The sequence below is a fragment of the Pomacea canaliculata genome, linkage group LG4, assembly GCF_003073045.1.
Source record: "Pomacea canaliculata isolate SZHN2017 linkage group LG4, ASM307304v1, whole genome shotgun sequence".
In the NCBI taxonomy this organism is placed as follows: domain Eukaryota; kingdom Metazoa; phylum Mollusca; class Gastropoda; order Architaenioglossa; family Ampullariidae; genus Pomacea; species Pomacea canaliculata.
In genome coordinates this window covers 1,806,559-1,834,237 of record NC_037593.1, presented here as the reverse complement: position 1 = coordinate 1,834,237, position 27,679 = coordinate 1,806,559, and the positions used below count along the sequence as shown (strand labels likewise).

General features: G+C 41.0%; 2 protein-coding genes across 2 annotated transcripts in view; one reads left to right on the top strand and one right to left on the bottom strand.

Annotated features, from left to right (window-relative positions):
- The first annotated feature begins 523 nt into the window (after window positions 1-523).
- Window positions 524-16,641, top strand: LOC112561250 (sodium- and chloride-dependent GABA transporter ine-like). Its single transcript, XM_025233609.1, has 13 exons — window positions 524-869; window positions 8,627-8,761; window positions 10,044-10,263; window positions 11,258-11,390; window positions 12,568-12,702; window positions 13,449-13,552; window positions 13,829-13,953; window positions 14,287-14,399; window positions 14,641-14,781; window positions 15,364-15,463; window positions 15,713-15,813; window positions 16,012-16,182; window positions 16,273-16,641. The coding sequence occupies exons 1-13, from the start codon at window positions 740-742 to the stop codon at window positions 16,405-16,407; spliced, it is 1,743 nt and encodes a 580-aa protein (XP_025089394.1). The 5' UTR covers window positions 524-739; the 3' UTR covers window positions 16,408-16,641.
- LOC112561251 (sarcalumenin-like) overlaps window positions 16,394-27,679 on the bottom strand; it is a 26,131-nt gene continuing 14,845 nt past the window's right edge. The window contains exons 4-12 of the mRNA XM_025233610.1: window positions 27,318-27,372; window positions 20,061-20,201; window positions 18,351-18,511; window positions 18,074-18,175; window positions 17,423-17,568; window positions 17,092-17,260; window positions 16,883-16,995; window positions 16,654-16,738; window positions 16,394-16,516 (exon numbers count right to left, since the gene is read on the bottom strand). Of these exons, the coding sequence (XP_025089395.1) occupies window positions 16,463-16,516; window positions 16,654-16,738; window positions 16,883-16,995; window positions 17,092-17,260; window positions 17,423-17,568; window positions 18,074-18,175; window positions 18,351-18,511; window positions 20,061-20,201; window positions 27,318-27,372 (1,026 nt within the window). The 3' untranslated portion in view covers window positions 16,394-16,462. The remainder of the gene's footprint in view (window positions 16,517-16,653; window positions 16,739-16,882; window positions 16,996-17,091; window positions 17,261-17,422; window positions 17,569-18,073; window positions 18,176-18,350; window positions 18,512-20,060; window positions 20,202-27,317; window positions 27,373-27,679) is intronic.

Here is a 27,679-nt window from a genome sequence, read left to right as displayed (position 1 = left end):
AACGAACACTTTGACATTTATGAGTGGTCGACATTTTGACACATCGCATGAAACATTGTTTTGAAGTGAATCTTTATCTCTTGTCTGCAAAAACAATTTATATAAGCTATAAATCTTAGAATTGTTCATCATATTTTTAAACTGCGGCTTGCTTTGTCGATTTTGTTCAAAACAAATGTTGTTGTTTCTTTAGTAGCCAAGTGCTTCCACCTTGCGGCGATTATGGGGGGAGAGGGAGTAGGAGGAAACCGGAGTACCCGGAAAAAAACCCCGACGACCAGCCCTGCGAACAGATATCTTATAAAGAGAGTGTCCCGACACGAGATCTGAAACCTGAGCCGCTAACTGCGGTTCTGACAGGCGAGTATTGTAACCACTTCGCAACCAGGCGCCCCCTGACTAAAAGTACATCAGACGTTCTCTCCGCGGAGCATACTTCCTGTCTCAGCGCCTCGCATTGGGTCTACGCATGCGTCGTGCAAGTGAGTGAGCGCCTCGCACTGGGTCCGCGCATGCGTCGTGCAAGAGAGAGAAAAAAAAAATGTTCCCCTCGCGCGCGCGCGTGCCGCGAGCTGAAGATGTACCGCCAGGTACAACCTCGCCGGCTGTTTTATTTTTTTTTTTCAACATGCATGCGAACTCCTGGCGACTCCTGATATATTGGACAGCGTGGGTATCTGAGATCACTTGGCGACATCTCTCTGTATCTTGAGACAGCAGACGTCAGTGTGAGGACACCATGGAGATTATCCCAGAGACTCGCGACAAATGGAGCAAGAAAGTGGAGTACCTTCTGGCCATCATTGGCTACGCCGTGGGCCTGGGCAACGTCTGGCGCTTCCCTTATCTGTGTTTCAGAAGTGGTGGAGGTATGACTTGGCACTTTTTTGTTTACATTGTAAAGGGTGTAGCAGTAAAGTTGACAGTTTGTAGAAGTAAATGGCGACAACCGTCACGTTAGGTGTTGAGGGCGACTCCACTGCCAGGAAAGTCCTGCGGGTGAGATGAGATATACACACAGAGTGCGTGAAGACTTATCCCACCTCAGACAATAAAGTAGAACGAAACAACAAGTGTGGTTTCACTATCATTCCTGTCAGAATTATCAGTGCAGACGGAGATTTCCCGTAATTCTGGTGCGACAAATAAATTTCAAGATAAACGAGATGAAAATATTCCTTGTAGACAAATCGCCAGTTGCCGTCCACCCCGGATGAACCCGGCGTCCTTTGACCTTTTACATAACCGGACGTACACGTTATATAACCAAGGACCTTAGACTATTGATTTGGGTGAATCCTCATATTTAGCTCACAATTCTTAGAAAATCTGACTCTCTCACTGGGATCTCAACAAAATTATAGACCACGACGAAATACGTTTCGGAAGAATGTCTTTGTGGAACTGTTCAATCGGTATTTTGCCGGGTGCAAGTGTACTGGAATAATAAGTGGGGCAACAGGGATGGGGCGGGGGTGTAAAGATAGGAACATTAGTGTACTGTTTTCGAACGTTAGGAAACCAAGGGGGAACAAGATTTTATTTATTGTAAGTTTCCTGCTATTTCTGTCATTTAAAAAAATTTGGAAAGAAAAAAAAAACTGCATCAGGACTTTAAGAACCGCAGAGAGTGAGCTGCATTTTACCAAGCAGAAATAAAATGGAGGTTTACAAAATCAGATGTAAAAGTGAATATGTTTACTATAATAGCCATAATGAGTATTTATGTAACACTTCTCCAAAAGATATGCTTAGAGCTCTTCACTGATACTGCAAACAACAAACAAGCCTGTCTCTCTCTCTCACACACACAAAGAGTGAATACATACACATGCAATAATTTTGCTACCATTGTCTGAAATTGGCATGCAATTAGGTGAAACCTAAAGGACATTTTGAAGCCCATAAACTGAGATAAAATCAGAAAAGACTAACTATATATAAAAATACACAGATATATTAAACTTGCAAATATATGCTTTATGCTGCATCTGTGTTCTTGTGAATGTTTGTGTAGGGACAGATACAACAATAATTTACACAATGATAGTATAGTTCACTGTTTAATAATGAAAACTGAATTTGTAAAGTGCATTTCCCTGTCTAGAGGTGAGCTTAATGTGCTACACACAAAAGAGCAGTATCATTTTCATTGTTTTACAAGACTTTGTTATTTCAAAATTAGCATGATGATAGTTGCTGAAGATATTGAGCTCCAGTTCTGATTCCATGGTATCATCCAAATAATGTAAAATGGTAAAGACTGTAGGAGAAAGTAAATTCTTATGTCTTCAGGCTGATTACAGTTTTCCCTTAATGTTATATACTTTGGTACAGGCGTATAGCTTCTACTGGATATTTGAAAATATTGCCCCCATTTGTGCATTGGGGTATGGCGAAAAAGAGGTCATTGTCAGCGCCATAACAAAAACAGGCTTGAGATAAATACAGCCTGTATGCAATGACAATGACCTCTTTTTTAACGGTCTTTTCTCCCCACTAGCCTTATCAGGAGGAAGGTACTTGCACAACAGCTGGGTCAACCGTCTGCACTGGGTGAGGACACCCATCGCTCTAACCACACGGCTGTCCGCTTTAAATAAATTGTTCGTCTGTTTTCTGTCATCCAGACATCCCTGAGCGTTGGCGTAGGAAGTGAGCGATCTGGGGCCATAATTGTCAACTAAAGATAAATCCCTTCTTCCTCCATGCTTTGCTTTAGCTCCGCTCGCTATCTACAGCCTTGAAGGCCCCCTAGAGCCGTGGACGCATATCTGTGTACGCAGGACGAGGACCGTTCGTTACCTGACCACCCGACCTTTAAGGATTTCCATGTATAGGACCCTGCAATCATAGGCCAGGGATGCCTTGCATAACTGTCACCACCGCCTCGCTAACAAAGGTTTTGAATGGGAAGAGTGCACGGGGTTCGAACGCGTGATGTCAAGTGAGACTGTCGGGTGATTGGAAGAAGTGATGGTTGAAAGCGAGAGAAAGTCGGTCGCTACTAGTGTCTGTGTTGCTTGTGTGTGTGTGTTCGTCCACATGATTTTCGTTAAAACAAAAATCAGTTTATTCTGTGTCCATCAATTTTATTAAAGAAGTGGACTGTAAAGGAGACTGCGCATATTTCCTAAATAAGTTTGTGAGACATTTCCCGTGTGAATGTTGTTTAGCTGGATGAGTGTAAACTTGATGCGAGTCACGAAAAAAAAAAAATGTGGACTGTTCCACGTTAAAGCCGAGTTGGCATCAGGTTAAGTGAGACATCTTCCAGGCAAGGGCAGACATTAGTAACTCTGGCCAGTTGAATTCGGTCCTCGCTTCTGTCGAAAGTATGATAATTACAGTTCTTACCAGCCGAGCCGCCTTGAGGACGACCACCATATCGGCGTCTCTCTCAACTCTGACAGTTGGATGAGACTGGCAGTCCAGGCAGAGTATCGTGACATCTGCTTCTCGTCACTGGGACAACTGGCCAGTCGACCATCGACCATCGGTACCGATTGGACGTTTGTGTACTGTGACAGTAGCTAACCCTGGGGCATGACATTTGCATACTGTGACAGTAGCTAATCCTGGGTATGACATTTACATACTGTGACAGTAGCTAATCCTGAGGTATGACATAGAAATCCCACAGAATGCGATTATTATAGTAGAACCGACAATCATGGGCGTCTGTACTTCTTCTTTTTGTAATACCTTATAAAATGTGTGCAAAACGGGGATCCACTGAGTTGTGTTTAGTTTAGGATGCATTTTTTTTTTTTTGCTCGTCTCGCTGTAGATCAGACCTGGGCAAAGGCCGGCCCGCCTCCTGTCTCTGACCGGCCCGCCCGCTGGCCTGCCCGCCAGTATATATACTACATATACAGTATTGGGTAAAACTGAGTTAACTATATTAGTCCGGCCCTCTAAAACCATCCCAATTTCTCATGCGGCCCCTTGGGAAAATTAATTGCCCACCACTGCTGTAGATGAACCCCCACCCCTCTTTTTTTCGAGATATCAAACATCGTTCACTGAAAGAAATGAAATCTGTGATCCGAATTTCTATTGATAAACAAAAATACCATATGATCTCAGCTGGGTCCATAGAGATGAATTGTCAGTTGTGTGTGGGTGTGTGATGATGTAGATGTGTCTTAAGAATGGTTTCCACACAAAGCATATGACAAAGAAAGCCTTTGACAACACGTGACCACGAACACTTTTGACAAAACATGTGACAAAGAAGTGGTGTTTCGGAGCCATGTCAGGTTGTCTCTACAGTTTTTCATCCCTCAAGTGGTTTATTTTTGTCTGAATTGTATTCTTGTGCTATTCCTGGGGTGGTCCAATGGCGCAACGGTTAGCGCCTGTCAACACAGTGAGGGTTGGTTGTCCTGGGTTCAGCTCTCGTCTCGTCACGCTATTCCTTCTCCGCATGCGGCATCTGTTTACAAGGCTGACTGCCTTGCTTTTGATTCTGGCTCGGCGTGAAACACATTGCATACTTAATTGTGCAGTTAAATAGAATGGTGGCAACATTTAAAAAAATTACGGTCGTTAAAAGTTGTATTACTTTAATTGATTCCATTTTCGTGGTTAAACCTCATTTGTCCACGACTCTTTTTTTTTAACACTTGCACGCCATGTTTGTTCTGTGGGTACACATTTCAGAAAATACCGCAAACTCGTGGTCAGCATAATATTCCTCTATGACTAATGTGTTTTGCTGCCCTAGGGCGTTGTACACTGCTGGCACGTTTATGATGTCACGAGACATTGTTTTATCAACATAAACAGGATACATCCAACATCCAAGAAAGGTGCAGCTTGCGTTGATGCGAATTATTCCGGATGTTATTTCCTCTTTCTTTAGAAAAGCTGTCTCAAACACGTGTTTAGTGACATTACTTATTATTGCATGGCCAGCAGAGAAAGTGGTGTGTGACCTTTGACACAGGCCGCATACGCAGCTGTCTATGGGTGTGAGCGAGAGAGAGTTCAGCACGTGCAGCGGGTGTCGCTTAGCCCTCCACACTTGTCAACACGTTGACATGGTGTCATTGACGTCAAACACCAGTTACCACGCGGCCCCCATCACTCCGCCCCCAGCACCATGAGGGTGTTCTCTCTCTTCGTGGACCCGAAAACAACCCTTTCAAAAACAGCAAAGTCATGAACGGTAAGGGGAGCGTCCGTCCCCGGTGGTTACAAGTTCGAGGCCCGCTCAGGTCTGGGGCTGGAAACCTCCCTTCCCCTGCATTCATGCAACGAGGGTAAGTGGTTGTGGCGAGTAAGGACGAGCGTCTTGTCTCCGTAATCACGAAGCGGTGTCAATACTTTGTTGTTATTTACCCCTGGGACCGTAGCAATAAAACAGCACGAGGATTCACTAGAATAATATCACAGTTACATTATATAAAACTTCGTGGTAATATCAAGCAGTATCCGCGGGCTTTGGGATGTGACTACAGAGACGATAAGTTTTTTCCCCTCGAGTTTCCTCCTGGATAGTGACTCACCATCACTTCATGAATACGGCCCCTGAGCTCATCCGCTATCAAGCAGAAATGGAGACCCGATGGTTCCGGGAAGATGAAGACGGTGGTAGGAGAGGATTGGGTTGTGCCTTAGACACGGGGAGCCACTTTCACTACCCGTGTGGCTTCTAGCTGTGAGATGCTTTACCATTTCTTTTTACCACGAGGGGGATGAAGTACACAGGCACCCGTCCTATACCCTGTAAACGTCCTTCCAGTAGAATTCATGACCAAAGTATTGTGTAAAGAGAAATAGAGAGAGAAAAAGAGAACGGAGGAGAAAAGGAGGTTGCTAGACGACTTGCTTGGATCAATCATGCAAGACGCAGGGTAGGTGGTGGGCGAAGTAGGGACACATTTATTTTTGGACTTGTTCCCGCTCGGGGATTTGTCGATTTATTTTAGGTGCCAGAACTAGGGCCATGTCAGGAGCAGGAGAAAGGCTTCGTTACTCAGCATTATGGACTTGATTAACACAAGCGCCATCTTGTAACCGGAAGTAGTCCTCATGAGCCGGTGTAGTGGACTCCCACAAAATATCAGCACCGATCTTTGTATCAAAATGCCCGTAATCCTGGAATTTAAATTCATTCCACGATCCCGCATTTACAACCAGCGAAGAATGAAGATTTGACCCCAACACACACACACTCAAAAAACAAACAACTCCCCCTTCCCCAACCTCCCACAACCTCCGTCTTCGCACACGCTTTCATCACGGATGTGTACAGGTGGACTGCTGTCTGTCTACCGAGACCAACGCTTAGCCTCTTGCCAAGTTCTCCGCTGTTAGTCTCGGCGAGCCTAAACAAAGAACGTGACTAAACCGGAAGCTTTGTAGTCTCGTGCCTCGTTTTAGTAGTTAACCTGGGGGGGAATCGTCTGCTATCAGTCCAGTAATACAAGTTCGGGGTTTCAGACTGGCTGGTGGGCTTGTGCTCACACACGGCGGCCGCTTCATGGAGGAAGTGCTGCACGGCAGGGGAGGGTCATCACGTGGGGGTGGAGTGGAGGAATGACGCAGCAGATGTGGGGGCCATTAGATATGTCGCCACCAATGTGCTTTCCTCCCCTCATTCTTGCCGCGCAGGCTGTTATGATGGTGCGAAAACCGGACACGTTGATTGTTCTGATGACAAAGCTATTAAGGACAAAGACACTCGATCTTCAAAAAAAAAAAAAACAAGGAAACCAACCCAAACAACAGTCGGTTCAAGGACGTGTATAGGGATATTAGTTCCTTGTCGGTTTTTTTTATTGCGCTATGCATGAGGACATGTTGAGGCTTTATGGCTTTTGAAGACCCACCGACGTAATAAAAGTTACCTCTCGACTCTAAACAAGCAGGTTCAGTTCAATTCCCTGTCCTAGCTCTTACAGTCTGGGTTAATGATCTGTGTAATGCTAAACATTGGTTGAACTGGACAAAGTCAAAGCTCATCACATCTTGTTAGTGCTTGAGTACATGTAGGTGGGCAGGGCTAGTTCCACAGCCACACCAGGGGCTTCTGTCCTGTTTTCATTCACACCATGGGGCGTGGATTACATCATCGGTGTCCATGCAGTGCAATTGTTCTGCTCTAAAGAACGTGTGTACTTATCCAGTTTATAAAAATTATTAGATAAGTTCGATAAGTAATGTTACTGGTGTATGCTGTATAATATTGTACTAATATTATTAACATTTCCATCCATATCTTTATTATCGTTATTATGTTTTCCTTTTGTTTTGTAACACTGTCTTTATTTTTTGTTCTGTATATTGATTCAAGCTCTGTAAAACACCAATTTCTCCATACCCCTCAAGGTAAATGAATAAAACTAATGTTTAGTATCCAGGTGGAAATCTCAAAGGCTTGTGTCCTCCAAACGAAACGTAACTATAACAGTTTGGGGATTGCAATAATTGCGATGCAGGAAGCTCAGTTATTAAAAACAAAAAAACTCTGCTTTCAATGGTCAGCAGCCTGTTACTGCGGTTAGGTGAAAGATGTTTTTATTGCATTTAACATGTCTGCTTCCCCCACAAGCAGGATGTAGGAATACATGTGTATCGTTTGCAAAATGGGGTGTGTCCATAGGGTGGGCTGCACAGTGGTATCAGCTTAAGTGAGTGCTAGCTAACTTTATATGCTCTGAACTGTGCTGTTAGCTACAGTGCCCATGTACTGGGCTACAGTGATGATTGAGGTGACACTCTCCAAGGAGAGCTAGACTTCTTCCTGGGCAGTGGAGCTTTCCAGACTTCACATAAAGAGTGACATTTGAGACAGAGTGAGAGAGAGAGAAAAGATGTTTCTGTGTGTACTTGGTATGTGCATGCCAGTCAATTACACAACTCTAACAGCTGTGATTAGGGGATGTATACTGAGGGAAGCGTGGTGGTAATACTTATAGTTCAACTGTGAAACAGAAGATGGCAGGTTCCAAAGCTTACTTAGACTTATGGTTGAAAATCTAACCCCACCCAGCAGCTGTCCAGCTGAAATGGGTATCAGCAATGTTCATCAGAGAATGTGAAGGCACAAGGAGAAGGTTTTTCTTTGGCTATGATCCATTTATAATAGTGAACTATACTTTCTGGGAAACCACTTACATTCCAGGCGCCTCACTAACACATTCCAGTTTGGGTAGTGAAGATTTAATTGGGATCTGAATGTGCATAGACCATTCTAGAGATACTGATGTAGCTTAGCATGTTGAATTACTGGTTGCCAACTTTGGTACAAGTTTGAGACTTGCCATTTTAGATGGAGAAATTTATCTGAGATAAATCAATCAAATGCTTCATATCTAGGCTTATGGCTTAGAAATACGAAAATCTGTTGTAACTTTCCCCTCATTCAGTATTTCCATGTACACAAGCCGAGTATGCCTTAACAGGATTAATCCAGTCTAAATATAAAGATGGACAATGGGATTTTCAGAAGAGCTGTTAACATATTATTGCAGTTATGGCTATAAAGACTGGGTTTATTACTTTCTGTTCTGGATGCTTTCTGGTGACGCTAATGAATTAAAAAATCCCAAGTACCATTTGACCTTTGGCACTTTTTGTGACAATTGATTTATCATGACTTTTGTGTGTGTGATAGGTGCATTCCTGATTCCATTTTTTGTCATGCTGGTACTGTGTGGCATACCCCTGGCATACATGGAGATGGCTGTCGGTCAGTTCACAAGACGTGGTCCAGTGGGGGCCATTGCCAAGCTGTGTCCATTCTTCAAAGGTATTGCCAAGATTGATTTCCACATTTGCAGTTTTTCATTTAAAAGCACAATTTGCCATTGAGAAATGTTTTGGGTAAAGGAAGTGTAAGCAGAAATTAGACTAATAGGACAACTGTACAGATTTTGGCAAAAGTCTAAAGTCTTTCATAATCCCTTTAACTTAAACTAGCATTCAAAGAGTCAGATTAAAAAGAACTAATAGCATTAAAGTGAAAGGAACTTGGCATTCAGCATATTACGGGTAGCACGAACGTACATGTGTGTCAATATGTAAGCTACACAAATATCCTAAGAAGCAGAACTCACACCTAAACCAGCAGGTCCTTACAAGCTTGACACTCCAGCAAAACTTCAGTATTCATCCTACACAGTGAAACAAAGGATACTAAGACTTAAAGATGCTAAAATGCTCTCAGAATAATACGGGCATAACTGTATGGTTGGATGTGTACATATGCATAAAACAATAAGAAAAAACGTTAACAGACCTTATCAAAGCAGTAGCCAAGAGACTTGAAAGATGTTAAGGGCGTAAGGGACTGAGCATACTTTTTATTTTTCAAATGACTATTGATTGCAGCATGTGTTTCAGCAATCAATGAAAAATGAGATGGAAATAGCTCAGCGTACAGTATGAGCTCATGAAGAGGGGCAAGCTTTCTAATGTTGCTAATTTAGCAAAATAATGTAGTATTGGTATTTGTGGTGTCCATAGCGTTCTGGTGCTGTTGCTGCTTACAAATTCAAGAGCAACAAAATGATCATGAGTTCTAATAGTTTAAATTGCATACCTGTTTTGTGTATGGAAACTATTTTCTGTTCCCAAGTAAAAAACACATACGGCACACCATGACCAGCACATCAGTACATATAATACACACAGCAGTTCCTTTGTCATACAATTTGCCTTGGTGATCAAACATTGGTGCTAGGCTGGTCCCAGTATTGCAACCCTCCACTTCCCATTTCTTCTCCCATTAAAGGCTTGCACCCTGCATAATTGCATAGTGCTTTATTGAATGAACATCCAGCTCTGGCTTAATGCTCACAATGAGCAGTAGTATTTATTCATGTGAAAGATCAGCAAGTGTTGAAAGATCCCGTGTTGCAGATGTCCATTTTGGGTGCTGTGTTTTTTTCGTTATAGTGTGATCCCCATATAGGTGTTTGGTCTTACAGTCTTGGAAAGACAGTCTGTCAAGACACCTGATTTAGTATAAATTACAGACATTTGTAGCATGAGACTACTGTTTAGTAATAACTTCATGACTTCTTATGCAGGTGCTGGGCTGGCGACTGTTGTCATCTCCTTCTTGTTCACAACATACTACATTATCATCATTACCTGGTCCTTTTACTACCTGTTCAGCACATTTCAGAGGCGTCTACCATGGACCAGCTGTGACCCTGAGTGGAGCTCTTCCTTGTGCTGGGACAATTCAACAAATTCCACACTTCCACGTCCCAGTGACTCACGCTCACCTACTGAAGACTTTTACTAGTAAGTAGTTCTGATAGCCTTTTACCAGTAGTTGTTAAGTTCTGCGATCAAATCTAGTTGTGTGGTCTTAAGATATTGATGCATTGGCATGTCCAGTACAGTGACTTAAAATTGTGAACTACTTGACCAAAATAATTACTTTAGGAAGAGAAGTATGCCTCATCATTTTTTTTGTAACTAATTCATTATTATGCTAGTTAACATTGTCACCATTTCTTTTTAGTAAGGGAGAGGGGGAGTACTATACATTCTGGAATATTTTTGGGGTACATAATTAGTTTTTATTTTGTTGCTGATGTAACAATCGACAAAAAAAAAAAAAAATCCCATTGTTTATGATGTATGCATAGTAAACGTCAAGTGTCTGTGTGTGAAGATATCTCTGCTAGTTTATAATGAATTTAATGAAGTTACTTGCCCTAAACTGTGTTGCCACTACCACCACCACTACTATTATTAGTACAGCAACAAATATCAGCTGCAGGTCGAAAGACTGTCAGAGAAGACGAGAAGGCTAGAAAGGGATATTTTGGTAGTGGACCTGAGCTGTAATGACTGCATCTATGTCAATGACATTCACCTTTATTGTTATTATTCTGGGTGTTTATATTTTTGTGAAGTGCTTTGAGCTAGCATTTAATGGTGAAGAAAAATGCTATAGAAATGATCTTTTATAATAATAATGAGGATTTATATAGCACCTTTGCAAAGATTTACATAAATCATGCATAGACTAAATCATTAAGAACCCTGCCCCCAAATTTGCATATAGCAGCCACGCTCACTTCTACAACATACACTACTCATACATAAAGTAAATTACAGACATATATTATTATACATCCTTATGGTCAGTGGTCAGGACAGGGTCGCAGTGAAGTCGTAGTTTGGAAAAGATGTCTTAAGTTTAGACTTAAGGGAGGCAAGATATTTTTTATTATTATTAATGAATTAGTAAGATTTGCAATTTGTAGATATATGAAATATGCTACAGTGAACGGGTACTGGAGCGCTCATCTGGCATTGAAGAACAGGGCTCAATTCATTGGCAGCTGCTTCTTATTCTTATCTTGTGCTGGATTATTGTATACTTCTGCATCTGGAAAGGCCCAAAGTCTACGGGTAAGGTAAGTGTACCTGCAAAGGCCCAAAGTTTGTTTTTTTTATGTTTGTTAGTCCTTACAAGGAAGTGTGAACTAGCTTTGGCAACAGTATAGAAAATAATGGAACCATCAGATAGGTGTTCATGGCACATTTGTCACCAAAGACAGAGATTAGATTAATAGCACTGATATGTATCAAAAAGAACAGGCAAAGGAGATTGGCACATTGGGCTTGATAGATACTGATGGTTAGAATCACTTGTGCTCAGAATTTCGGCTTGTGAAACAATTACTTACAATCCACATGTAAAACATACTCTACAGCAGTACAAGGAGACTGCCATGTTGTACTGCTCACTAATACCATTGCATTAACTGAAACAAGAGTTAGCTGTCACTCCTCAGTAGGTTAATCAAAATGCAGCTATCCTGCATTTGGAGTTTGTGCCATAAAATTTTGAACCAGAGCAAGTGATTAAAAATAAAGCAAATTGAAGTTTCAATGTGGAAACTGCAGTTATTTATTGAAGAGGTTTTTGGGCCAACGGTTGTGTGAAAAGTAGAAGAATGCCATTGCAAAACAGAATAAACTTCTGCATCACTTGCATTGAAACTGGCTGTATTGAAAGTAGAATTTTTATTCATGCTTGCACACAAATTACTGACAAAAAGTAATTGGCAGTGTCAAAGCAGAGCATGAAGAGAGCACAGCTCAAAGAGGCAAAAACAACACAAGGGAGCCACCCTCTGCAAAGACAGAAGTTTCGGGACAGATATTCACATCAGAATCATGACTACAACAGTGACAATGACTAGGCTTGACAGGGTGTCGCGCAGCCTAACATCAGGTGAAAGTAGTTCACAAAAATGACTTTGTTCATGTATTGGACCTTAAATTGTAATTGATTAAGTCCAAACATCAGTATCTATCATTTAAATCCAATTGATAGTTGACTTGCTTGTCTCCTTTTTTAATGCAGATGTGCAAGCTTTTTCTTTTGTTTTTTGAAAAGAACAAAATATGAAATGTACTTACAAGAAGTGTAGGTCATAGAACTGGAAATTTTGGCTGGCAGTTTCTAGCATTTGGTTTGCGTTGTCATGAAGTGGACTAATTGTCTTTGAAAGAAACTGATCATGCATGACAGACATTTAGGTTAGGATTTGTAAACGCTAATGTGTTGTCTTGGTGTGTCGGCAGGTGGTGTACTTCACAGCTACATTTCCATATCTAGTCCTGCTGATACTGCTGGTAAGGGGACTGACACTTCCAGGCTCTGAGGATGGCATCAATTTCTTTATCAAACCTAAATGGGATCTGCTGCTTCGAGCTGAGGTACATTTTGTTTTGTCTGCTCAGTTTCCTTTCTTGTGCAGTGGCTTATGGTGTCTTTATTACCCATGCCTGTTAAAGCAGTTTTTTTGGTCAATTTCTCTGAATAATAAAGCATGTTTAACCAGTCTCTTACCCTTCCTGAGCTGGATGAATTGGCTACCTGCAGATACTGACAAAAACACATATTCATAGTTCTACACAAAAAAGACAAAAAGTCTAGTTCCCAAGTTAGGGCAGTTTCTCCATGGGTGATTTCCAGTTGTCCAATTAGTTCTGGTCTCATATTCATGAATCATGTTTATCATACCGGTTTTATGTTACCCTACCTGAGATGGGTTGATCAACTAACCAAAGACAGAGGCTCAAAGTCAGCATTTGTGGACTGGGTAGGCCTACACAAATTGTTTTACCAGCAGCAGAAGGGTCCTCTTCCAATAACTTTTTGAGACTTAAGGCAAATATTGTGAAGATGGAGATACAATTTTTCGAGACCTAAGAAGTAAAATTGCTCTTTATCCTTGAATCTTTTGCCCTGGTTGCAAATCTACTTATCTGACTGACCGTTTTGAGCTTCCGTATCATCTGACCTGATTGTTTTGTTTGCGCATGTGCCTAGATTGCATTTTCTTGATAATATGAAGGATGAATGCTAGGGACAAAATACTGGAGCATGTTTTATTTTTTATTTTTATATTTTATGCAGTAACCTGTGTTAATCTGCTGCTTAAGATTCTCTCCTGATGCAGGTTTGGGTATATGCTGCTGCTCAGAATTTTAACTCCTTGGGTGTTGCTTTTGGTGGTCTAATAACGATGTCCAGTTACAACAAGTACAACAATAAGATTATCAGGTTTGTTAATATTGTATTGCTCATTTCCAACTCGGCAAAACTTCCTACCTATATTATAACATTTGCTGCTGTAGGTGCTTAACTTTATGGCATCCTACACATCTTACAGTGTACATCATCTAAAAGTGGCTACCGGCTGTATTTTTCAATGTGCTCGGAGTAGAATCAAGTTCTAGCATGGTGTGAATGTTTGTAAAGCTGAAAGCTGTTGTTATAAACAGCGAAACACGTTGATGTCCCTGTTAGTAGGTGCCTTGTGCACTCTGTCGTTTCCAGAGATGTCTTAATCCTGGCTCTAGTAGATGCCGTTACCTGCATCCTGGCTGGCTTTGCAATTTTCTCCATTCTTGGCAACCTGGCTCTGAATCAAGGCAAAGATGTGGGGGATGTCGTCAAGGAAGGTGAGAAGGGGTCATGTGAAAAGTGCCTCACATGGCCTCACTGCTCACAAACTTGTCCAGACATCCCTTGGTTGGGGCTAGAGTTCCTTATGTGATTAAGTATCCTCATAGTGGATATTTTTAAGTGAATATGTTTTTAATACAAAAAGTTCTTCATTTTCTGAAATGTTTCTATATGTAAAAGAATACTGCTAAAACAAAAAAATTCATTATCCATGGTTACAAAGTACTGAATGATGTAAATTCACTACTCTTCCCAAACGGTTTACACCACAAATTTTTGTTACTGGAGAAGCCCTAGTTGCTTTACGAGTGTAATGTGGTATTTTGCAGGTCCAGGGCTAGTCTTCATCATCTACCCTGAAGCATTTACCATGATGCCTGCGTCTCAGTTGTTTGCCTTTCTTTTCTTTTTTATGCTCATCTGTCTGGGCATCGACAGTCAGGTAGGTTTACCTGTAATTTGTATAAAGTGGCAGCATAACTATGTAAGATGAAAGAACATTCAACCATCTAGATGTGATTTTTATTGATATTTAATAAAATCTGTACAGAGAAAATTATCTGGTTGGAGTTGGGAGAACTGCCTCAAATATTAGATATTTGTAGACAATTTTCGCACAACTGAAATCATTGATCGAAGTTGCTGTTATCATGATCCCTTATTCTTCTGTTCACTGTTGGCAGTTTGCATCAGTGGAAGTGATTGTCACCACTATACAAGATCACTTTGGAGACATTGTCAAAAAATATCTAAAACACAAAGAGGTGCTAGTCTTACTTGTCTGCATTGTCACATTTTTGTTTGGACTGCCCAATATAACTCAGGTATGTTGCTGTCAAACTGATTGCATATGTAAGGGGACTAAAATCAACAAGCTGTTAGTTTACACAGGGTTCTTTCCAACGCCCTGGCTGTTCTGTGATGAATGTAGATGGTGCAATTGAACACTAAAAAAATTTGTCACATTGTACCTGATTCTAGCTTGAATCTACTCGTTGTATACACACAATGTAAGGGGGTTAATCTGACTAGTACTTTTGGTAGTCATGTGCCTCAAGTTAAAGTTCCATGAATCTGTTTATTTCATATGTTCACTGGAAGACAATTCTAAACTGTAACAGACTGAGGTGGAAACCTGTTTTTCTGAGCAGAAAGACATTTGGCAATAGAAGTCCCAGTGTATGTTGATTAGGCCAGATGGGAAAACTTATCTGTGGAGGCAAAGGGAGACTACTTTGTACTCTGAAGCAGGCAGTGGTTCAAATTCTTTATATTAAAACTGTCACTGGACATGCACTTAAAAACAAAAATCAACAACGCAGAAGCAGAATAACAGACTGGACATACACTGGACTGCTTTTGATGCAAAATGACCAAAGTCCAATCTGCCTGACTTTTGTGTGCAGGGTGGAGTGTGGTTCTTCACTCTAATTGATTACTACGCTGCTGCCTTGTCGCTCATGATCCTGGCCTTTTTTGAGGTGATTGGTATCACCTGGTTTTATGGCAAGTTTTATTTACATTGTCCTAATAAAAGAATGCATTTCAAGAGACCAGCAGCCACCTATAAAAAGTTTAAGCATTTGTGTGCATTATGGAGATGCTTCCCTAATGAAATCTCCACAGGCGATTCAACGTGTTTTAGAGAGAAGAATTGTCCTTGATGTTTTTGCACAATGTGTTAGTAACAAGTGATGCATCCTTAGGTACATGGCAACTTGCTAATATGAACTTTGTTTGTCTTTGTAAAACCAGGTGCCAAACGTTTGGCCCGTGACATACGCGACATGACTGGATCGGCGCCTAACATATTTTTTATCGCCTGCTGGTACATCATATCGCCAATCCTCATTTTTGTAAGCTGGCCCTGTTTTATTTTTAAAATAAAGTTTAGAAAAGAGAAGATTCAATCCAGCAGAGGGAGGTGAGGAACGTGTCGAACTTGAACAAGCAACATGACCACTAGGATATCCAGCATTTTGCCCTACCAAATCTTCAACATGCTCAAAGTTCCCTTTTTAATTTCCAATTGTGAATTTTTTTTTTCTGAACAGGGTATTTTCATCTTTAGCATGATCCAGTATCGTCCGCTCACCATGGCAGGCTACACGTATCCTGCATGGGCCCAGGTGCTAGGCTGGATAATTGCCTTCACTTCCGTACTCTGTATACCACTGGGAATGGTGCATGCTGTGCGTACCGCAAAAGGTTCTAATCTGCTAAAGGTAATTATCATGTGCACAATTTTGTTATTTAGAATTTTCCTAAGGGAAAACTTTGGAGAAAATGCTAAAATATTGTATTTGTGTGCACAGAAGTTCAGAAACAGCCTCAAACCTCAGCTACTAGAAGAGCGGTCAGAACCAGTCATTGAAGAAAGCAGCCAAGTTGATGCAATCAAACTACCTTTCTCAGACCAGACGCACACACAATGGATCTCGGAAAAATAAAACATTTTATTGCTGCCTGTTCAACATGGAAACAGTTCAAGGAAAGTGTTGTGCGTCAAAGATCTTGATCTGCCACAGACTGTCTCAGGTACTCCCCATACAGTGTTTGCTGCAACAATCATCGTACACATGAGAAAGACGTTCAGCGTAATATGGTGTATATGTGTGTGAATACTTAGTATTAGTGTAGTGGTAATAGTGTGAATAAAAGTCTATCATCATTGTACAAATGCACCTGCATCTTACCTTCTTGTTCTTTACCACATTTTGCACATAATCACTGACATCTTGAAGACCACGCTTCTGCTTTCTTGTCAGTGTTGGACGAGTTCTAAAAAGAGAAATGTAAACAGACCTATGTAGGAATCACTTGTCATTATGCATATCTTAGTGTAATTAATGTTTCTGCAAACATTTTTAAACAGGACGTTACAATTAAAGCACATCCATGCTGCTGCCAATTCTGAAATATTACCTGGATGTGAATTTGGCTATTGCCAGCATGAAAAGAGCCAACAGCATGAAGCCTCCAATGACATAGTTGGAATATTCCGCAGGAACTTTCTGCCACACCCCACTGATAGTTCCCTGTCAACACACAAAGTTGGGAATTTACTTTGCATACAAATATAGCAAGATGTCAATGCAAAGCAACAAATGCTAAGTATGCAAGGAAAGCCTCACCAGGTATAGATCAATTGTCAGCATCAATTCTTCTCCAAGAAGAGAGTGAAGTGCAGCATGGGATGTGCTGATCAGGAACGTTGCTAGCAGCAGGAGAGGCAGCAGCATTCCTAGTAAGCTGTAGCACACCCCTCTCAAGCGTGCCTTTAAATTACGCTTTGCTTGGAAGCTGAAGCAAAGAACATGGAAATAGAACATTGTTGGTGTAGGATGTTGCATGGAAATTGTTATTTTGCTCTCAAAGACCGTAGACAAAGTCAAACATGAATCCAGGTAAATACGCCTTTAGTTAAGCAGACCATAGTATGTATTTTTATTCTGAGTAGACTACCTGTCTTCTCTCAGCTTCTCTTCCACTATCTGCGAGATTTGGTTGCAGTCCCGTTCAAGTGCGTTGAGAGTGTTTTGCACAGTCTGGTTAATGGTCTTTTCAATATCTTTACACACTTCCTCAATCTGATTGGCACAGCGGCTACCCTGTGTGAAGAAAGCATAAATGTATGAGGTCGTGCAATATTTAAAAAGGTGAGTGGTTACACACAAAATCTTGATTAGCACGCGTCTTACCCACAATTTTTTTTCCTGCAAATTCTTCAGAGTTGTCAAAATGAAACAAAACAAAAAAACAAAACAAAACAAAGACATATCTGAATTCCATATTGCTTTAGAACTGCTTGCTTCGTTTTAAGACTTCCAGGTTTCTCATTTTTGGGGGCTTATTTCACACAGTGATACATGTGATCTGTATTGCCTAGTCTATTTTATTCTTTGAAAGAGAAAGTATATGTATATATGGCAACTGTCATTTATATCACAATGGAATTCAGCTTGAAAAAGATAGGGTTTTTTTCCATCTGGCACACATGCTTTGTGAAATAAAATGTTTACACACAGATTAGACTGCAGTTTGCATGATGCCAAAATGTTAAAGTGAAAGGATGTAGTGTGGTTGCTCATTAATTTTAACAATATTGTAAAATACCTTCTGATTCATGGATGGAACATAGATGGTAGGCATATCAAATCCTGTCCTATTCAAGCCAGGCCTCTTGCACAGCTCTTGAACAATCTGCATCATGACACGCTGCAAAAAAAAAAAAAAAAACACAGGTGGTTTCACTTACCTTCTACTCTGTACTAAATCATTTAAGCTGCTAAATGTCTTTCAGCTTTCTCTCTACTTACACAAGCAGACTGACTAAGTGCATGTTTGAATTTCACCAGAAGTTGGTGACCAACTAGGAACAAAGGATGGCTACCTGCCTGTCGCTCTCATGACCAGCCTCATCAGCCTTGCTGAGATAAAAGCGCATGCGGTCTGCATGCTTTTCATTCAGCTTCTCCACCAGGTTGAGTGTCCTCTTGCACAGTGCTTGGCCAATGGGGTCAAAAAAGACAAAGATCAGGTCTGCTAAATCACCTGAAATGTACCGGGGGAAAAACATGCCATGAAGCAAAAACAATTCTGGTAATGATCATTACAATCAAATGTTTACATCAATTTAAAGTTATTTAGGCTTGGATACAGTTCAGGGATGTTCGTGTCACCATCTAACTAATGTGTATCTCACAAAACACGTGTTCTCCGTACAATCATGTTGGTATCCTAGTTTGTTAAAAGCTTTGTTATTAAAAATTGTGTAACGTACAATTACAGCAGGACTGTTTGTAACAGAAAGGGCATCTATTTCTTACCACAATGAACCTTTGTGTTTGATAAAAATATTTTTGGAAAATTATATCAGAATATTAATTTATCATAATATTAATACCTAACTGTCCATTAAAGTGCAGGTGCAAATGGAAGAGTTTCTTTGATAGTAAAACAGTAACAAATAGTGGAATAGTGCAGATAAAAGTTGTGGGAAAAAGGGGAAACTGATACTATAAGCTGAACCAGCAACTTAGACTGTATCATGGCAAGACAGTCAAGCCCTGTAAACAGATGCCACACGCAGAGAAAGAACAGCACGCCTGAGACAAGAGCTGAACCAAGAACAGCCAAATCTCTCTGTGTTGGTGACAGGCTATAACTGTTGCACTACCAGACTGCCTAAGGGGGTGCAGGTACAACCAAAGGGGGGAAAAGCCATCAGGCAGACAGAAACAAATATTAAGAATACACAACACACTTTTCAGACCTTGCTGTTAATATACATAAAAGCAATGCCACAGCAAGTGGGAGAAAGCAAGAGGGTTACACATTGCACAGAACTCTGTGGTAATTACTAGTTACATAAAACTATGTTCATCAAATTATGGACATTTCATAAGGCAAGGGTACAAAAGAAAGTTTTTAAAAACTATATTAAAAAACTCCTCCGTAATTGGCCACTCAACTTGACTCAAAGCAACCACTAAAATGATTCCTAAAGTGGATGGGAATGCTTTTGGGAGGATTTTACATTTCTTAATAGATCACTGGTCAGAAAGGCTAAAATCTGAATGCAATAATTTCACTTGCTAATCTACCAGTAACAGCCAAAAAGTTCAGGATAGTTTGCTTTAAACCATTGCTCTTGACAGTGATCTTTTGTTGACTCTAGACTGGGTAAGGTATAGTTTTATAGTTAAGCATCAGCCCCCATAATAAACACAGATGGCTGTAGAAAGTTCTATGCACACAAGCCTCTCCAAACCAATACATACACGTCAATGTCTCCTTTTGAAAGAGCAGCCAGTTACCCAACACTGTCCAAAAGCCACTTCCCTCCCTCTCTTTTTTCTGTAAAACAGAATCATTTGATTACTGATAAGAACCTCCCTCCTTACCACTAGCTTATCCTTGAAGTGGGGTCATCAAGGCAACTTACTACACACCAGCATGCAGATAAACTTAACACTACCACATCCTCTCATGAGATTGAATTTGTGAATTTCTGAACCAACCAAGGTTTATGCATTTACTATCATTTCTGAAGAGTTGTTTGTGGTTCCTTTATGCATTTGATTTTTCATGTAAGACTTACCAAGCCAAAGAATAGACTTGTTGACATCAAAAGGGTACTTCATGTCTCCATCCACCAGCCCTGGTGTGTCCACAAAGGTCACCAAACTAAATTTCTTTTGCTTGGATGTGGCGATCTCTGTTGTCAAGTAGTCCAGCACACCTGCATGACAAAACAATCACCTATTCTAGAATACTTTTGACCTTTCCACTAAATGTCCAGAATTATTGTAATTTCGTTTGAATAACTGCAATGTTATCAATGGAGATGGACATAAAGGGTAGTCGGTCAAAGCACTTTACTGAACTTTAAATGAAACTAAGAACTGACATGCACACCACAGGCAATACTTTTGTCAGTTCTCAAAATTCCATGAAACTGGTAAACTCATAAATGGTAAACCTCTGAACGGTTATGCCATTCACTCTTGCACTTGAGCTGGGTAACATCAATGTTGCCGCTTTGAAGATCATAACAGCAACTGTCTCCACTAAATGCAAAGGTACATCAAAGTGAACCAGCAGTTCCTTTTCGCCAGCACACTACTGGCACAATTAAACGAAACAACAGCTGTCTCCAGAAAAACCAACTGGAGACTGCAAGAATTAAAAAGCCACTAGAGGACTGAAGGTCGGCAGCTTGCGGAACAACCCTGACTCAGGCGGAGGATGCAGTGCCCGTCCACCACAGCCCTTCATTTGGCAGCTCTCCTTGTCGGCACGATAGCTGTCCAAAGGAAGAGCGGAGGGAAATAGGCTCACAATCTCGCTGTGGTCGCTAGTGACGACAGAATCTCACAACAACCGGATGAGTCACATCCACCACAACTGTCACAAAACGCTTCGTGGACCGGCGTCCGACTGCATGTTACCGGTTTAAAAAATGGCCCAAAGAAAACAATCTAATTCTTAACAACTCATTACCCGACGAGTAGAGGTTAGACTGAGGCATTGTCAATGATTACAGGATGATTTGTTTTGTTGAAAAGACTAAGTCCCTCGATCTATCATCTTTTTCAGTGTTCTTGTGAATTAAGTGACAAAATGTATAAAACCATCGAGTAGTAAACAACTGTTAATGTACTTTCAGCGACGGTATCAGCCCGTCAGCTTTTATCATGCAGAGAAAGAACAGCATACCCGAGGCGAGATGTGAACATGTACAACACAATTCCCACGGGACTAGAGACAAATTGCTTAACCATAGCGCCGCCCCGCATCTACAGGACCAAGGACCATCCTATTAAAACTCAAGTCTTCTTACAGAACTCTTTAATGTTCTGATAAGCGCACAATCAGATCAGTTCTACGGTATGAGCCACTGCACAAGAATTTTAAAAAATTCAATTTTGCTCTACCTTTGCTGTGGAAACGTTTTCTTCGTAACACAGTTAACTTTCCACTTTCATGTGTACTGTAATGTGTTGTAAGACGATTTTTTCTTCCTTATGTGGATTTTCCCAACTCTATACTTTCTTGATCAGATTACAGATGTACTGTATCCTGTAACCCAGACTCCAACAAACACTCGGTACCATCTAGAGCAGGATTGGGCAAACTACGACCCGCGGACGTCTTTGGGCCGGTCTTTTTACCAACATGTGAAGTCCACTTGTTTTCATTAAAGAAATTTTTGTTTACTCAGCCTAGGTTAATCTGGCCGACATTTAGTTTAGCAAGAACAATAGCGTTAGAAATCGACTGTCCGTAACATTCTAACACAAAGTACAAAGATAACATATAACACGGCTGACATGTCTGATCGAGTCGCTAAAGAGCATCGGGCGCGGCTGCCTTTAATGGAAAGGCAGGCTTTAAAAGTTTTATTTTGAGTGAATTTAAACAGCTTTACGTCGCACAATAGATCGTAAGTAAGGCCATTACCTTATCATTTGTTGTCCATTCTATCATCACTAAGTTTGCTGTGTATCTTTCTCGCGGCACATCTTAGAATTTTGAGACCGGCCCGCAAAAAGAAAACTTTGTCCACCCCATCAATATGAAGGTATGAAACAAACAAAATAACTGTATGCAGTGAGAGATGTGTGATGTTACACAAGTTTTCTGTCACTCACGGAAACGGAAGCTGGAGTCTGATAGGCCGCCCTTTTCAGCTGCATGATCGTAAAAAAAAAAAAAAAACTGATTGTGGACGACAGTCTGTTGATAGCAGTTGGCGACTGCTCTTATCAAAGCATTAAGCTGTATTAACCTTCTCATTCTACTTTGTAGCTTCATTAACCGACAGGCGCTCCGCCTTGACTGATGGCAGAGTCGGCGCAGGAAATCTTCGCCTGGCGGTAGACACGTGTCTCGCGTGTTTTCAGCGCGAAGAGCCGCGGCGTGCTCAGACTATGCGCTATGTAAGGGTACTTTGTTAGTAAATGTTTAATTTGGGGTGTTGTGTCTACCACTGGATGTGCTGCTCCCTCACCTTCTCTGTGGCAGTTTTCCGACAGGTGATCCGCTGATTTCCTTTTGTCCTTCGTATATCTGTGTGACTTGTGTGTGAATCCGTGAATGAGTCAGAACTGCTTTATCCTGTCTCCATTATGTGTGAGGACTACAAAATGAACTTGATATGAAAGCTTTCCTTTCATCGGGGTTGGAGAGAACAGCGCGCTGAAGGTACACGGACATTTATGACATTACCTGATACATCATTGCTTTTATGAAGTATACATCTTAACAATTTACATCCGACATCCTGAACCATAGAAAAAAAAAAAAAAAAACCCTCTAGGAAACCGTAGTACTATCACTCCACAAGACAATCGTAACTCTAAAGCCTTTTGTGAAGCACGCCGAGTTCGTTACATTTTGAACAAATGCGCTGTACAAGTGCTCTTATCATCATTACTGTCATTCCCAGAGCGTATCATGACCAGAGATAAATGTCTCGGATAAAACTTTGCAATCGACCACACGTGTGGCTAACAGAAAACTACTAAAGAAATACAACACTTACTACTGAAGTCAGTTACATAATGCAATACCAAATGGAAGAAAACGTAAAGAGCATTTATTAAGCTGTCAAACACACATTACTAGACGATTCAACTGCTACTTTACAAAAGTTAGCTTCTGTTGTCAGGGCACACGTTCGTTGGTACAGTCTGGTTAGGTGTATGTTGATAGTGATTCAGATTTTGGGTGTTTCCGAAACAGAGTATAATCACAGAGAATGTAAGATCAACAGAGTTATCAATTAACACCACCACAAATACCGATTTTTCCACTCATTTTGTACAGAACATTTGAAGCAGACTATCATTTTAACTGTATGTCTGCATCATAGATTTGTAACAATGAATAGTACATTATAATGTCAAGCGCCAAGAGGCAGTGGCATGCTGGGACTCTATATCAAGATACTAACGCTGAGAACATCTTGGCTCACGACAACCCACTCCCCCTTAAAACCATTGAGAAAAGTACAAGTCGCAGTTCCAAGGGTTAGTGCCTGCAGCAACATTTCTAATAGGGCAACAAAAGTCAGTTGATTTGAAAACTATATGATAGAAAAAAGGCAAGGAAAAAAAGCTTAAAAATAAGGTGTGGTGTGTGTGTCTTATTTTTTTTATATTTTTTTTTTGCTTCAGCCGTAATTCCCGTAATGACTGCAACTAATCTGTAAGATTAACAAGCCTGCCTCTCACACATCTCGAGAGATAAGTACAAGTGACTAACTTGACACCGACTTTCGTGCTTTTTCACACTGTGCAGACCTTGACAGCAGAAGATGAACAGTCACTAGCACAAAATAAAAGTCAGTGTGAAATACATGTACTATATCTGTATCCTGCTAAAAGTGTAAGCTCGCATTTTAACTTCACCGAAATCACACCAATCTGCTGACTACTTTGATGCGATCATCAAAAGGTCTCGATAAATTTTTATAATTTTGTTTTCCAAAAACTTGCTGTGACTATGTCGTTATGCTGTCGTGGTCTGGATATAAGTCTGCGTTATCGTACTCATGTTATTAGTTCTGGTACTGAAGTGTAGATGTCCTTCCGCGATCTTACTTTATTTAGTGTAGCTAAGATCGAACCAGAACGAAGTCGTCTTTACGTTAAAATGTTTTTGTCATTTCGAAGCGTTAAACAAAGCTACTGTAGAACAATTCTGCCGATAAATAGTCAACTTACACAAAAACTTGGAAATAAAGGCTGGCGAATTTTAGAAGAGTTTGGATTGCATATTAAGTGCTCTGGAAGCAAAGCTGTCACAACAGAACGAACTGACAAAGTACTGACCACCTAGAGTCCTAGACATGAGTTTGAGAGGATCCGTCTCCAAAAAATTTTTATTATCTCAGTGTTATGATCTCAACTTTCTGCGCACGTGCAAGCTAACAGACATTCCCAGTCCTCCCCCACTTGAAAGTGGAATGCAGTTACCAGTTTAAGTTCAGAATGGCTATGTGACACAAAGCTGAGACCGTGATGCCCACCGTTCTCTTTGAATTCAACAGATCTCTCGTTGACATATATATGCTCAAAGTTAATTTTAAATTCTTTCTAAAATAAGGGATCGGGCAGTAAATTCTAACCTTTTTCGAACGTCGGAAAGTGAGGCATCAGCGTATTTTCCCCAGATCCAGAATTTCTGTGAGGGCGGTGCCCATATCGTTGCTTTACTCCGTGGGTACCCCACGCCAACAACTGGGTCGAGTGAGTCGTTGAGTCAAAAGGGTACTAAACCGGCGTGCCCCCGGATTTAGGTACGAATAGCTATTGTGGCTTATAATACCAGTCGGGAACAATAATTCATCGTTCACAAGAAATAATAAAAAATGTGACGTGGAACTAGACGAAAACTCCAGCTTTGGTGTCGAAAAACTGCGTGGTTTTATTAGAACGACGAAAACAAAACACAAGAAATACAAAAACAAACCGAAAGGAAATAAACCGTCAGCCTTCGTTACAAATACTGCACCCAATCCACCTCTTTGAAATGGAAGGGACTAAAGTTGCCCTATCTGTATATGTGGTAGAGGGCTGAAAACAGCAGCCGACTTCTTTAGAATGACACCTACGGTACCTTCAAAACTTTAGCTAAAATCAAACTCGTTATAAATCAATACTTTTTTTTTTTGATAGATCAAGTGAAGGCAAGACTGAAGCGTAAATATACAAGTCTGTTATTGTCATTAAGAAGCAAGCCAAGTTGCGAACTCGCATTACCGACATACTAGGAAGCAGCGGAGATTACAAACATATTTTATAGGCTGGTTATGAAACAACTACATCACCCGCCATCTCCACTTGATACACTTTGTCAAGAGCAAACGATGACCGGCAAATCTGACAACTGCGTAACTCGATATAATCTCTACAAGACAGCGGCCTATTCCATACATTTCATCATCAACGTGGACTATATAACTGCTCTATCATCTTAGGGGTCAAAAAACGAGTCACTGCTGTACATCGGGTGGAGGCCAAAACTAAGACGCTCTCCATCAGTTTTGGGAGGGGCATAAAAGACGCATTCAACTTCAATTCCTTTCGTCAAACTTCTTTGGGATAAAGACTTTATTTATATTTCTGTCAACTGCTTTCCTTGCGAAACTTGGCGACAATGCTACTCGCGCTTCACACAGTATTGAACTTCTAATATTCGCGACATGTCGGTACTCACTACTCATGAGTTGACGACAAAAACGAGAAGAGAGAGAGAAAAAAAAAAGGGGAGATGGAGAAAAAAGTAGTAGCGGGCAACACGCGTCTTCTCTATACAGTATACACTATTGCTGTTACCGACTAGAAACCGCAGATAACGTAGCAGGTTGGCATGTCGTAGATGTCTCTTTTTTCGTTTCCCTGTTTACCGCCAACAAACTCATATTCACACACCCTTGTCCCGTGAGTCGGCGCAACAAGCTTGAGAAAACCATTTCCACGAAGATACCGTGCGCAAAACTCGGGGAACGTAAGACGCAGCATATGTACAATACACAAACCTCTTGTACATCCATTGCAAACATCAAACACTATTCCCACCCAGTATGTCTAGAACGCATCCTATTTTAAACTGTAAATATTATATATGCTTGTTACTATTTGTCAAGAGCAAACGATGAAAGGCGAACTGCGTAACTCGAGAGAAAACATGGAACTAACTACATGGGGACACTTCACAATGCAACTCGACCATCGCCCAGCTGCAATGAAGACAACTGTACCCTCTAAATCTGGAGACTCAAAACCGTCAGTCGACAAGACAGCAATGGGATGAACATTACTCGCCACAGGACAGCTCTTCATCAGGCAGCTTGTATTAAGAACGCAAGGCAGCCTGTTGAAAAGCCGCCTCCAGCCAGCAAGCCGTCTACCTCTCTCATATACCGAGTCCGCCACGCTGCCATCGTATCATCTACCGACCCAGAAAAGACAATGCTCGACGCCCTCAAAAATGGTCTAGAGGAGGGCCGGGGAAAAAAATCTTTCGTCTAAAGCTGTCTGGCGTAGGTCCAGTGATGTCTAACGATGCGCAGACAAAGTTTTAAGGCCAAGTCTTTTACCAATTTTATCAACGCCATTCTCAATTCACCCACGTGTGTGGTATCTGCTCGGGATTATCTTGCCCGTCAAGACACTCATTCGCCCATCCTCACAACGCACGTCCAAATCATCTTAAAAACAGCTGTAACTGTGATATTTTATGGCAAAGTCACCTTCTTCACACATTACAGTGCGTCTAGTAGAAAAAGAAGACTTTCTCATTTCTTTAACTGTTTTTGTGCCGAGTCGCTTAGCAATGCTACTGTTTATCGCAGTTTCCGCGACACGTTCTGCGACACGCAGAATGGCTTGGACATACAATCCTCTCCAAGCATTGTTTCCCTCCATAAACTCTTGGCTAAGTGCATGCCAACCAGCCTGCTTCATTACATGTAACAATGCGCGGTTTAGAATCACATGTTGAAGAATAATACCGAGAATCACGTACAACAGACTTTTTTTTCTAAGACTTCTCCGAGTTTGGATGACAACTACGTGCGAGTATACTTCGCAGATGAACTCGTTCACTTATAACATGCAAAACATTTCAAATTCGTCTATTTGCTAAAAACGAAATGAGTTGAAGTGGTTTATCTGCAACAAAAACCATTTAAGAGAAAGAAAGAGTTTAAAAGGGAACAAAAAATGTGATTCAGAAGCCGCTAAGAGACAATAAACACCATAAATAATAAAAAGTTGACATTTATAAGACAGGGAAAACAAGATACTGTAAACGTATATTTTACACAGAAAACATGGGGCAGACCTACCTTCAATCTGGCGCAGCGGTTCGAAGTGAGGGTAAAGGTGTAATGTTGCATTGCCCTGTAAACATACGAGTTCGTATTTCTGATATTTAAATGCGTTATCTTCCTTTATGATGATGTGCAACCTAGCCATTACCCTGAAACACCAACAATTTCACATTCACCCAGTGATCCTTAGTAAACTAGTGCTAGACATCGCTATCTACAACCAATTACTCATCACTCACCTTCACCCTAGCCAAGTTTCACGGGGATAGGCATGTCAAACCGGAAATTTTTTCACCCACTTGCGTCTATACCTGGGTGCTGCTCGTCAGAGAGCACACCCTCATCTATTCGACTTCACATTTACGCTATTATGCGCC

Excerpts from the sequence above, each read along its gene's own strand:
- LOC112561250 (XM_025233609.1), top strand. The coding sequence starts at position 740 with ATGGAGATTATCCCAGAGACTCGCGACAAATGGAGCAAGAAAGTGGAG. Across the intron at positions 12,703-13,448 it reads ATCTGCTGCTTCGAGCTGAG|GTTTGGGTATATGCTGCTGC; the intron begins GTACATTTTGTT and ends CTCCTGATGCAG. Across the intron at positions 13,553-13,828 it reads TACAACAATAAGATTATCAG|AGATGTCTTAATCCTGGCTC; the intron begins GTTTGTTAATAT and ends TGTCGTTTCCAG.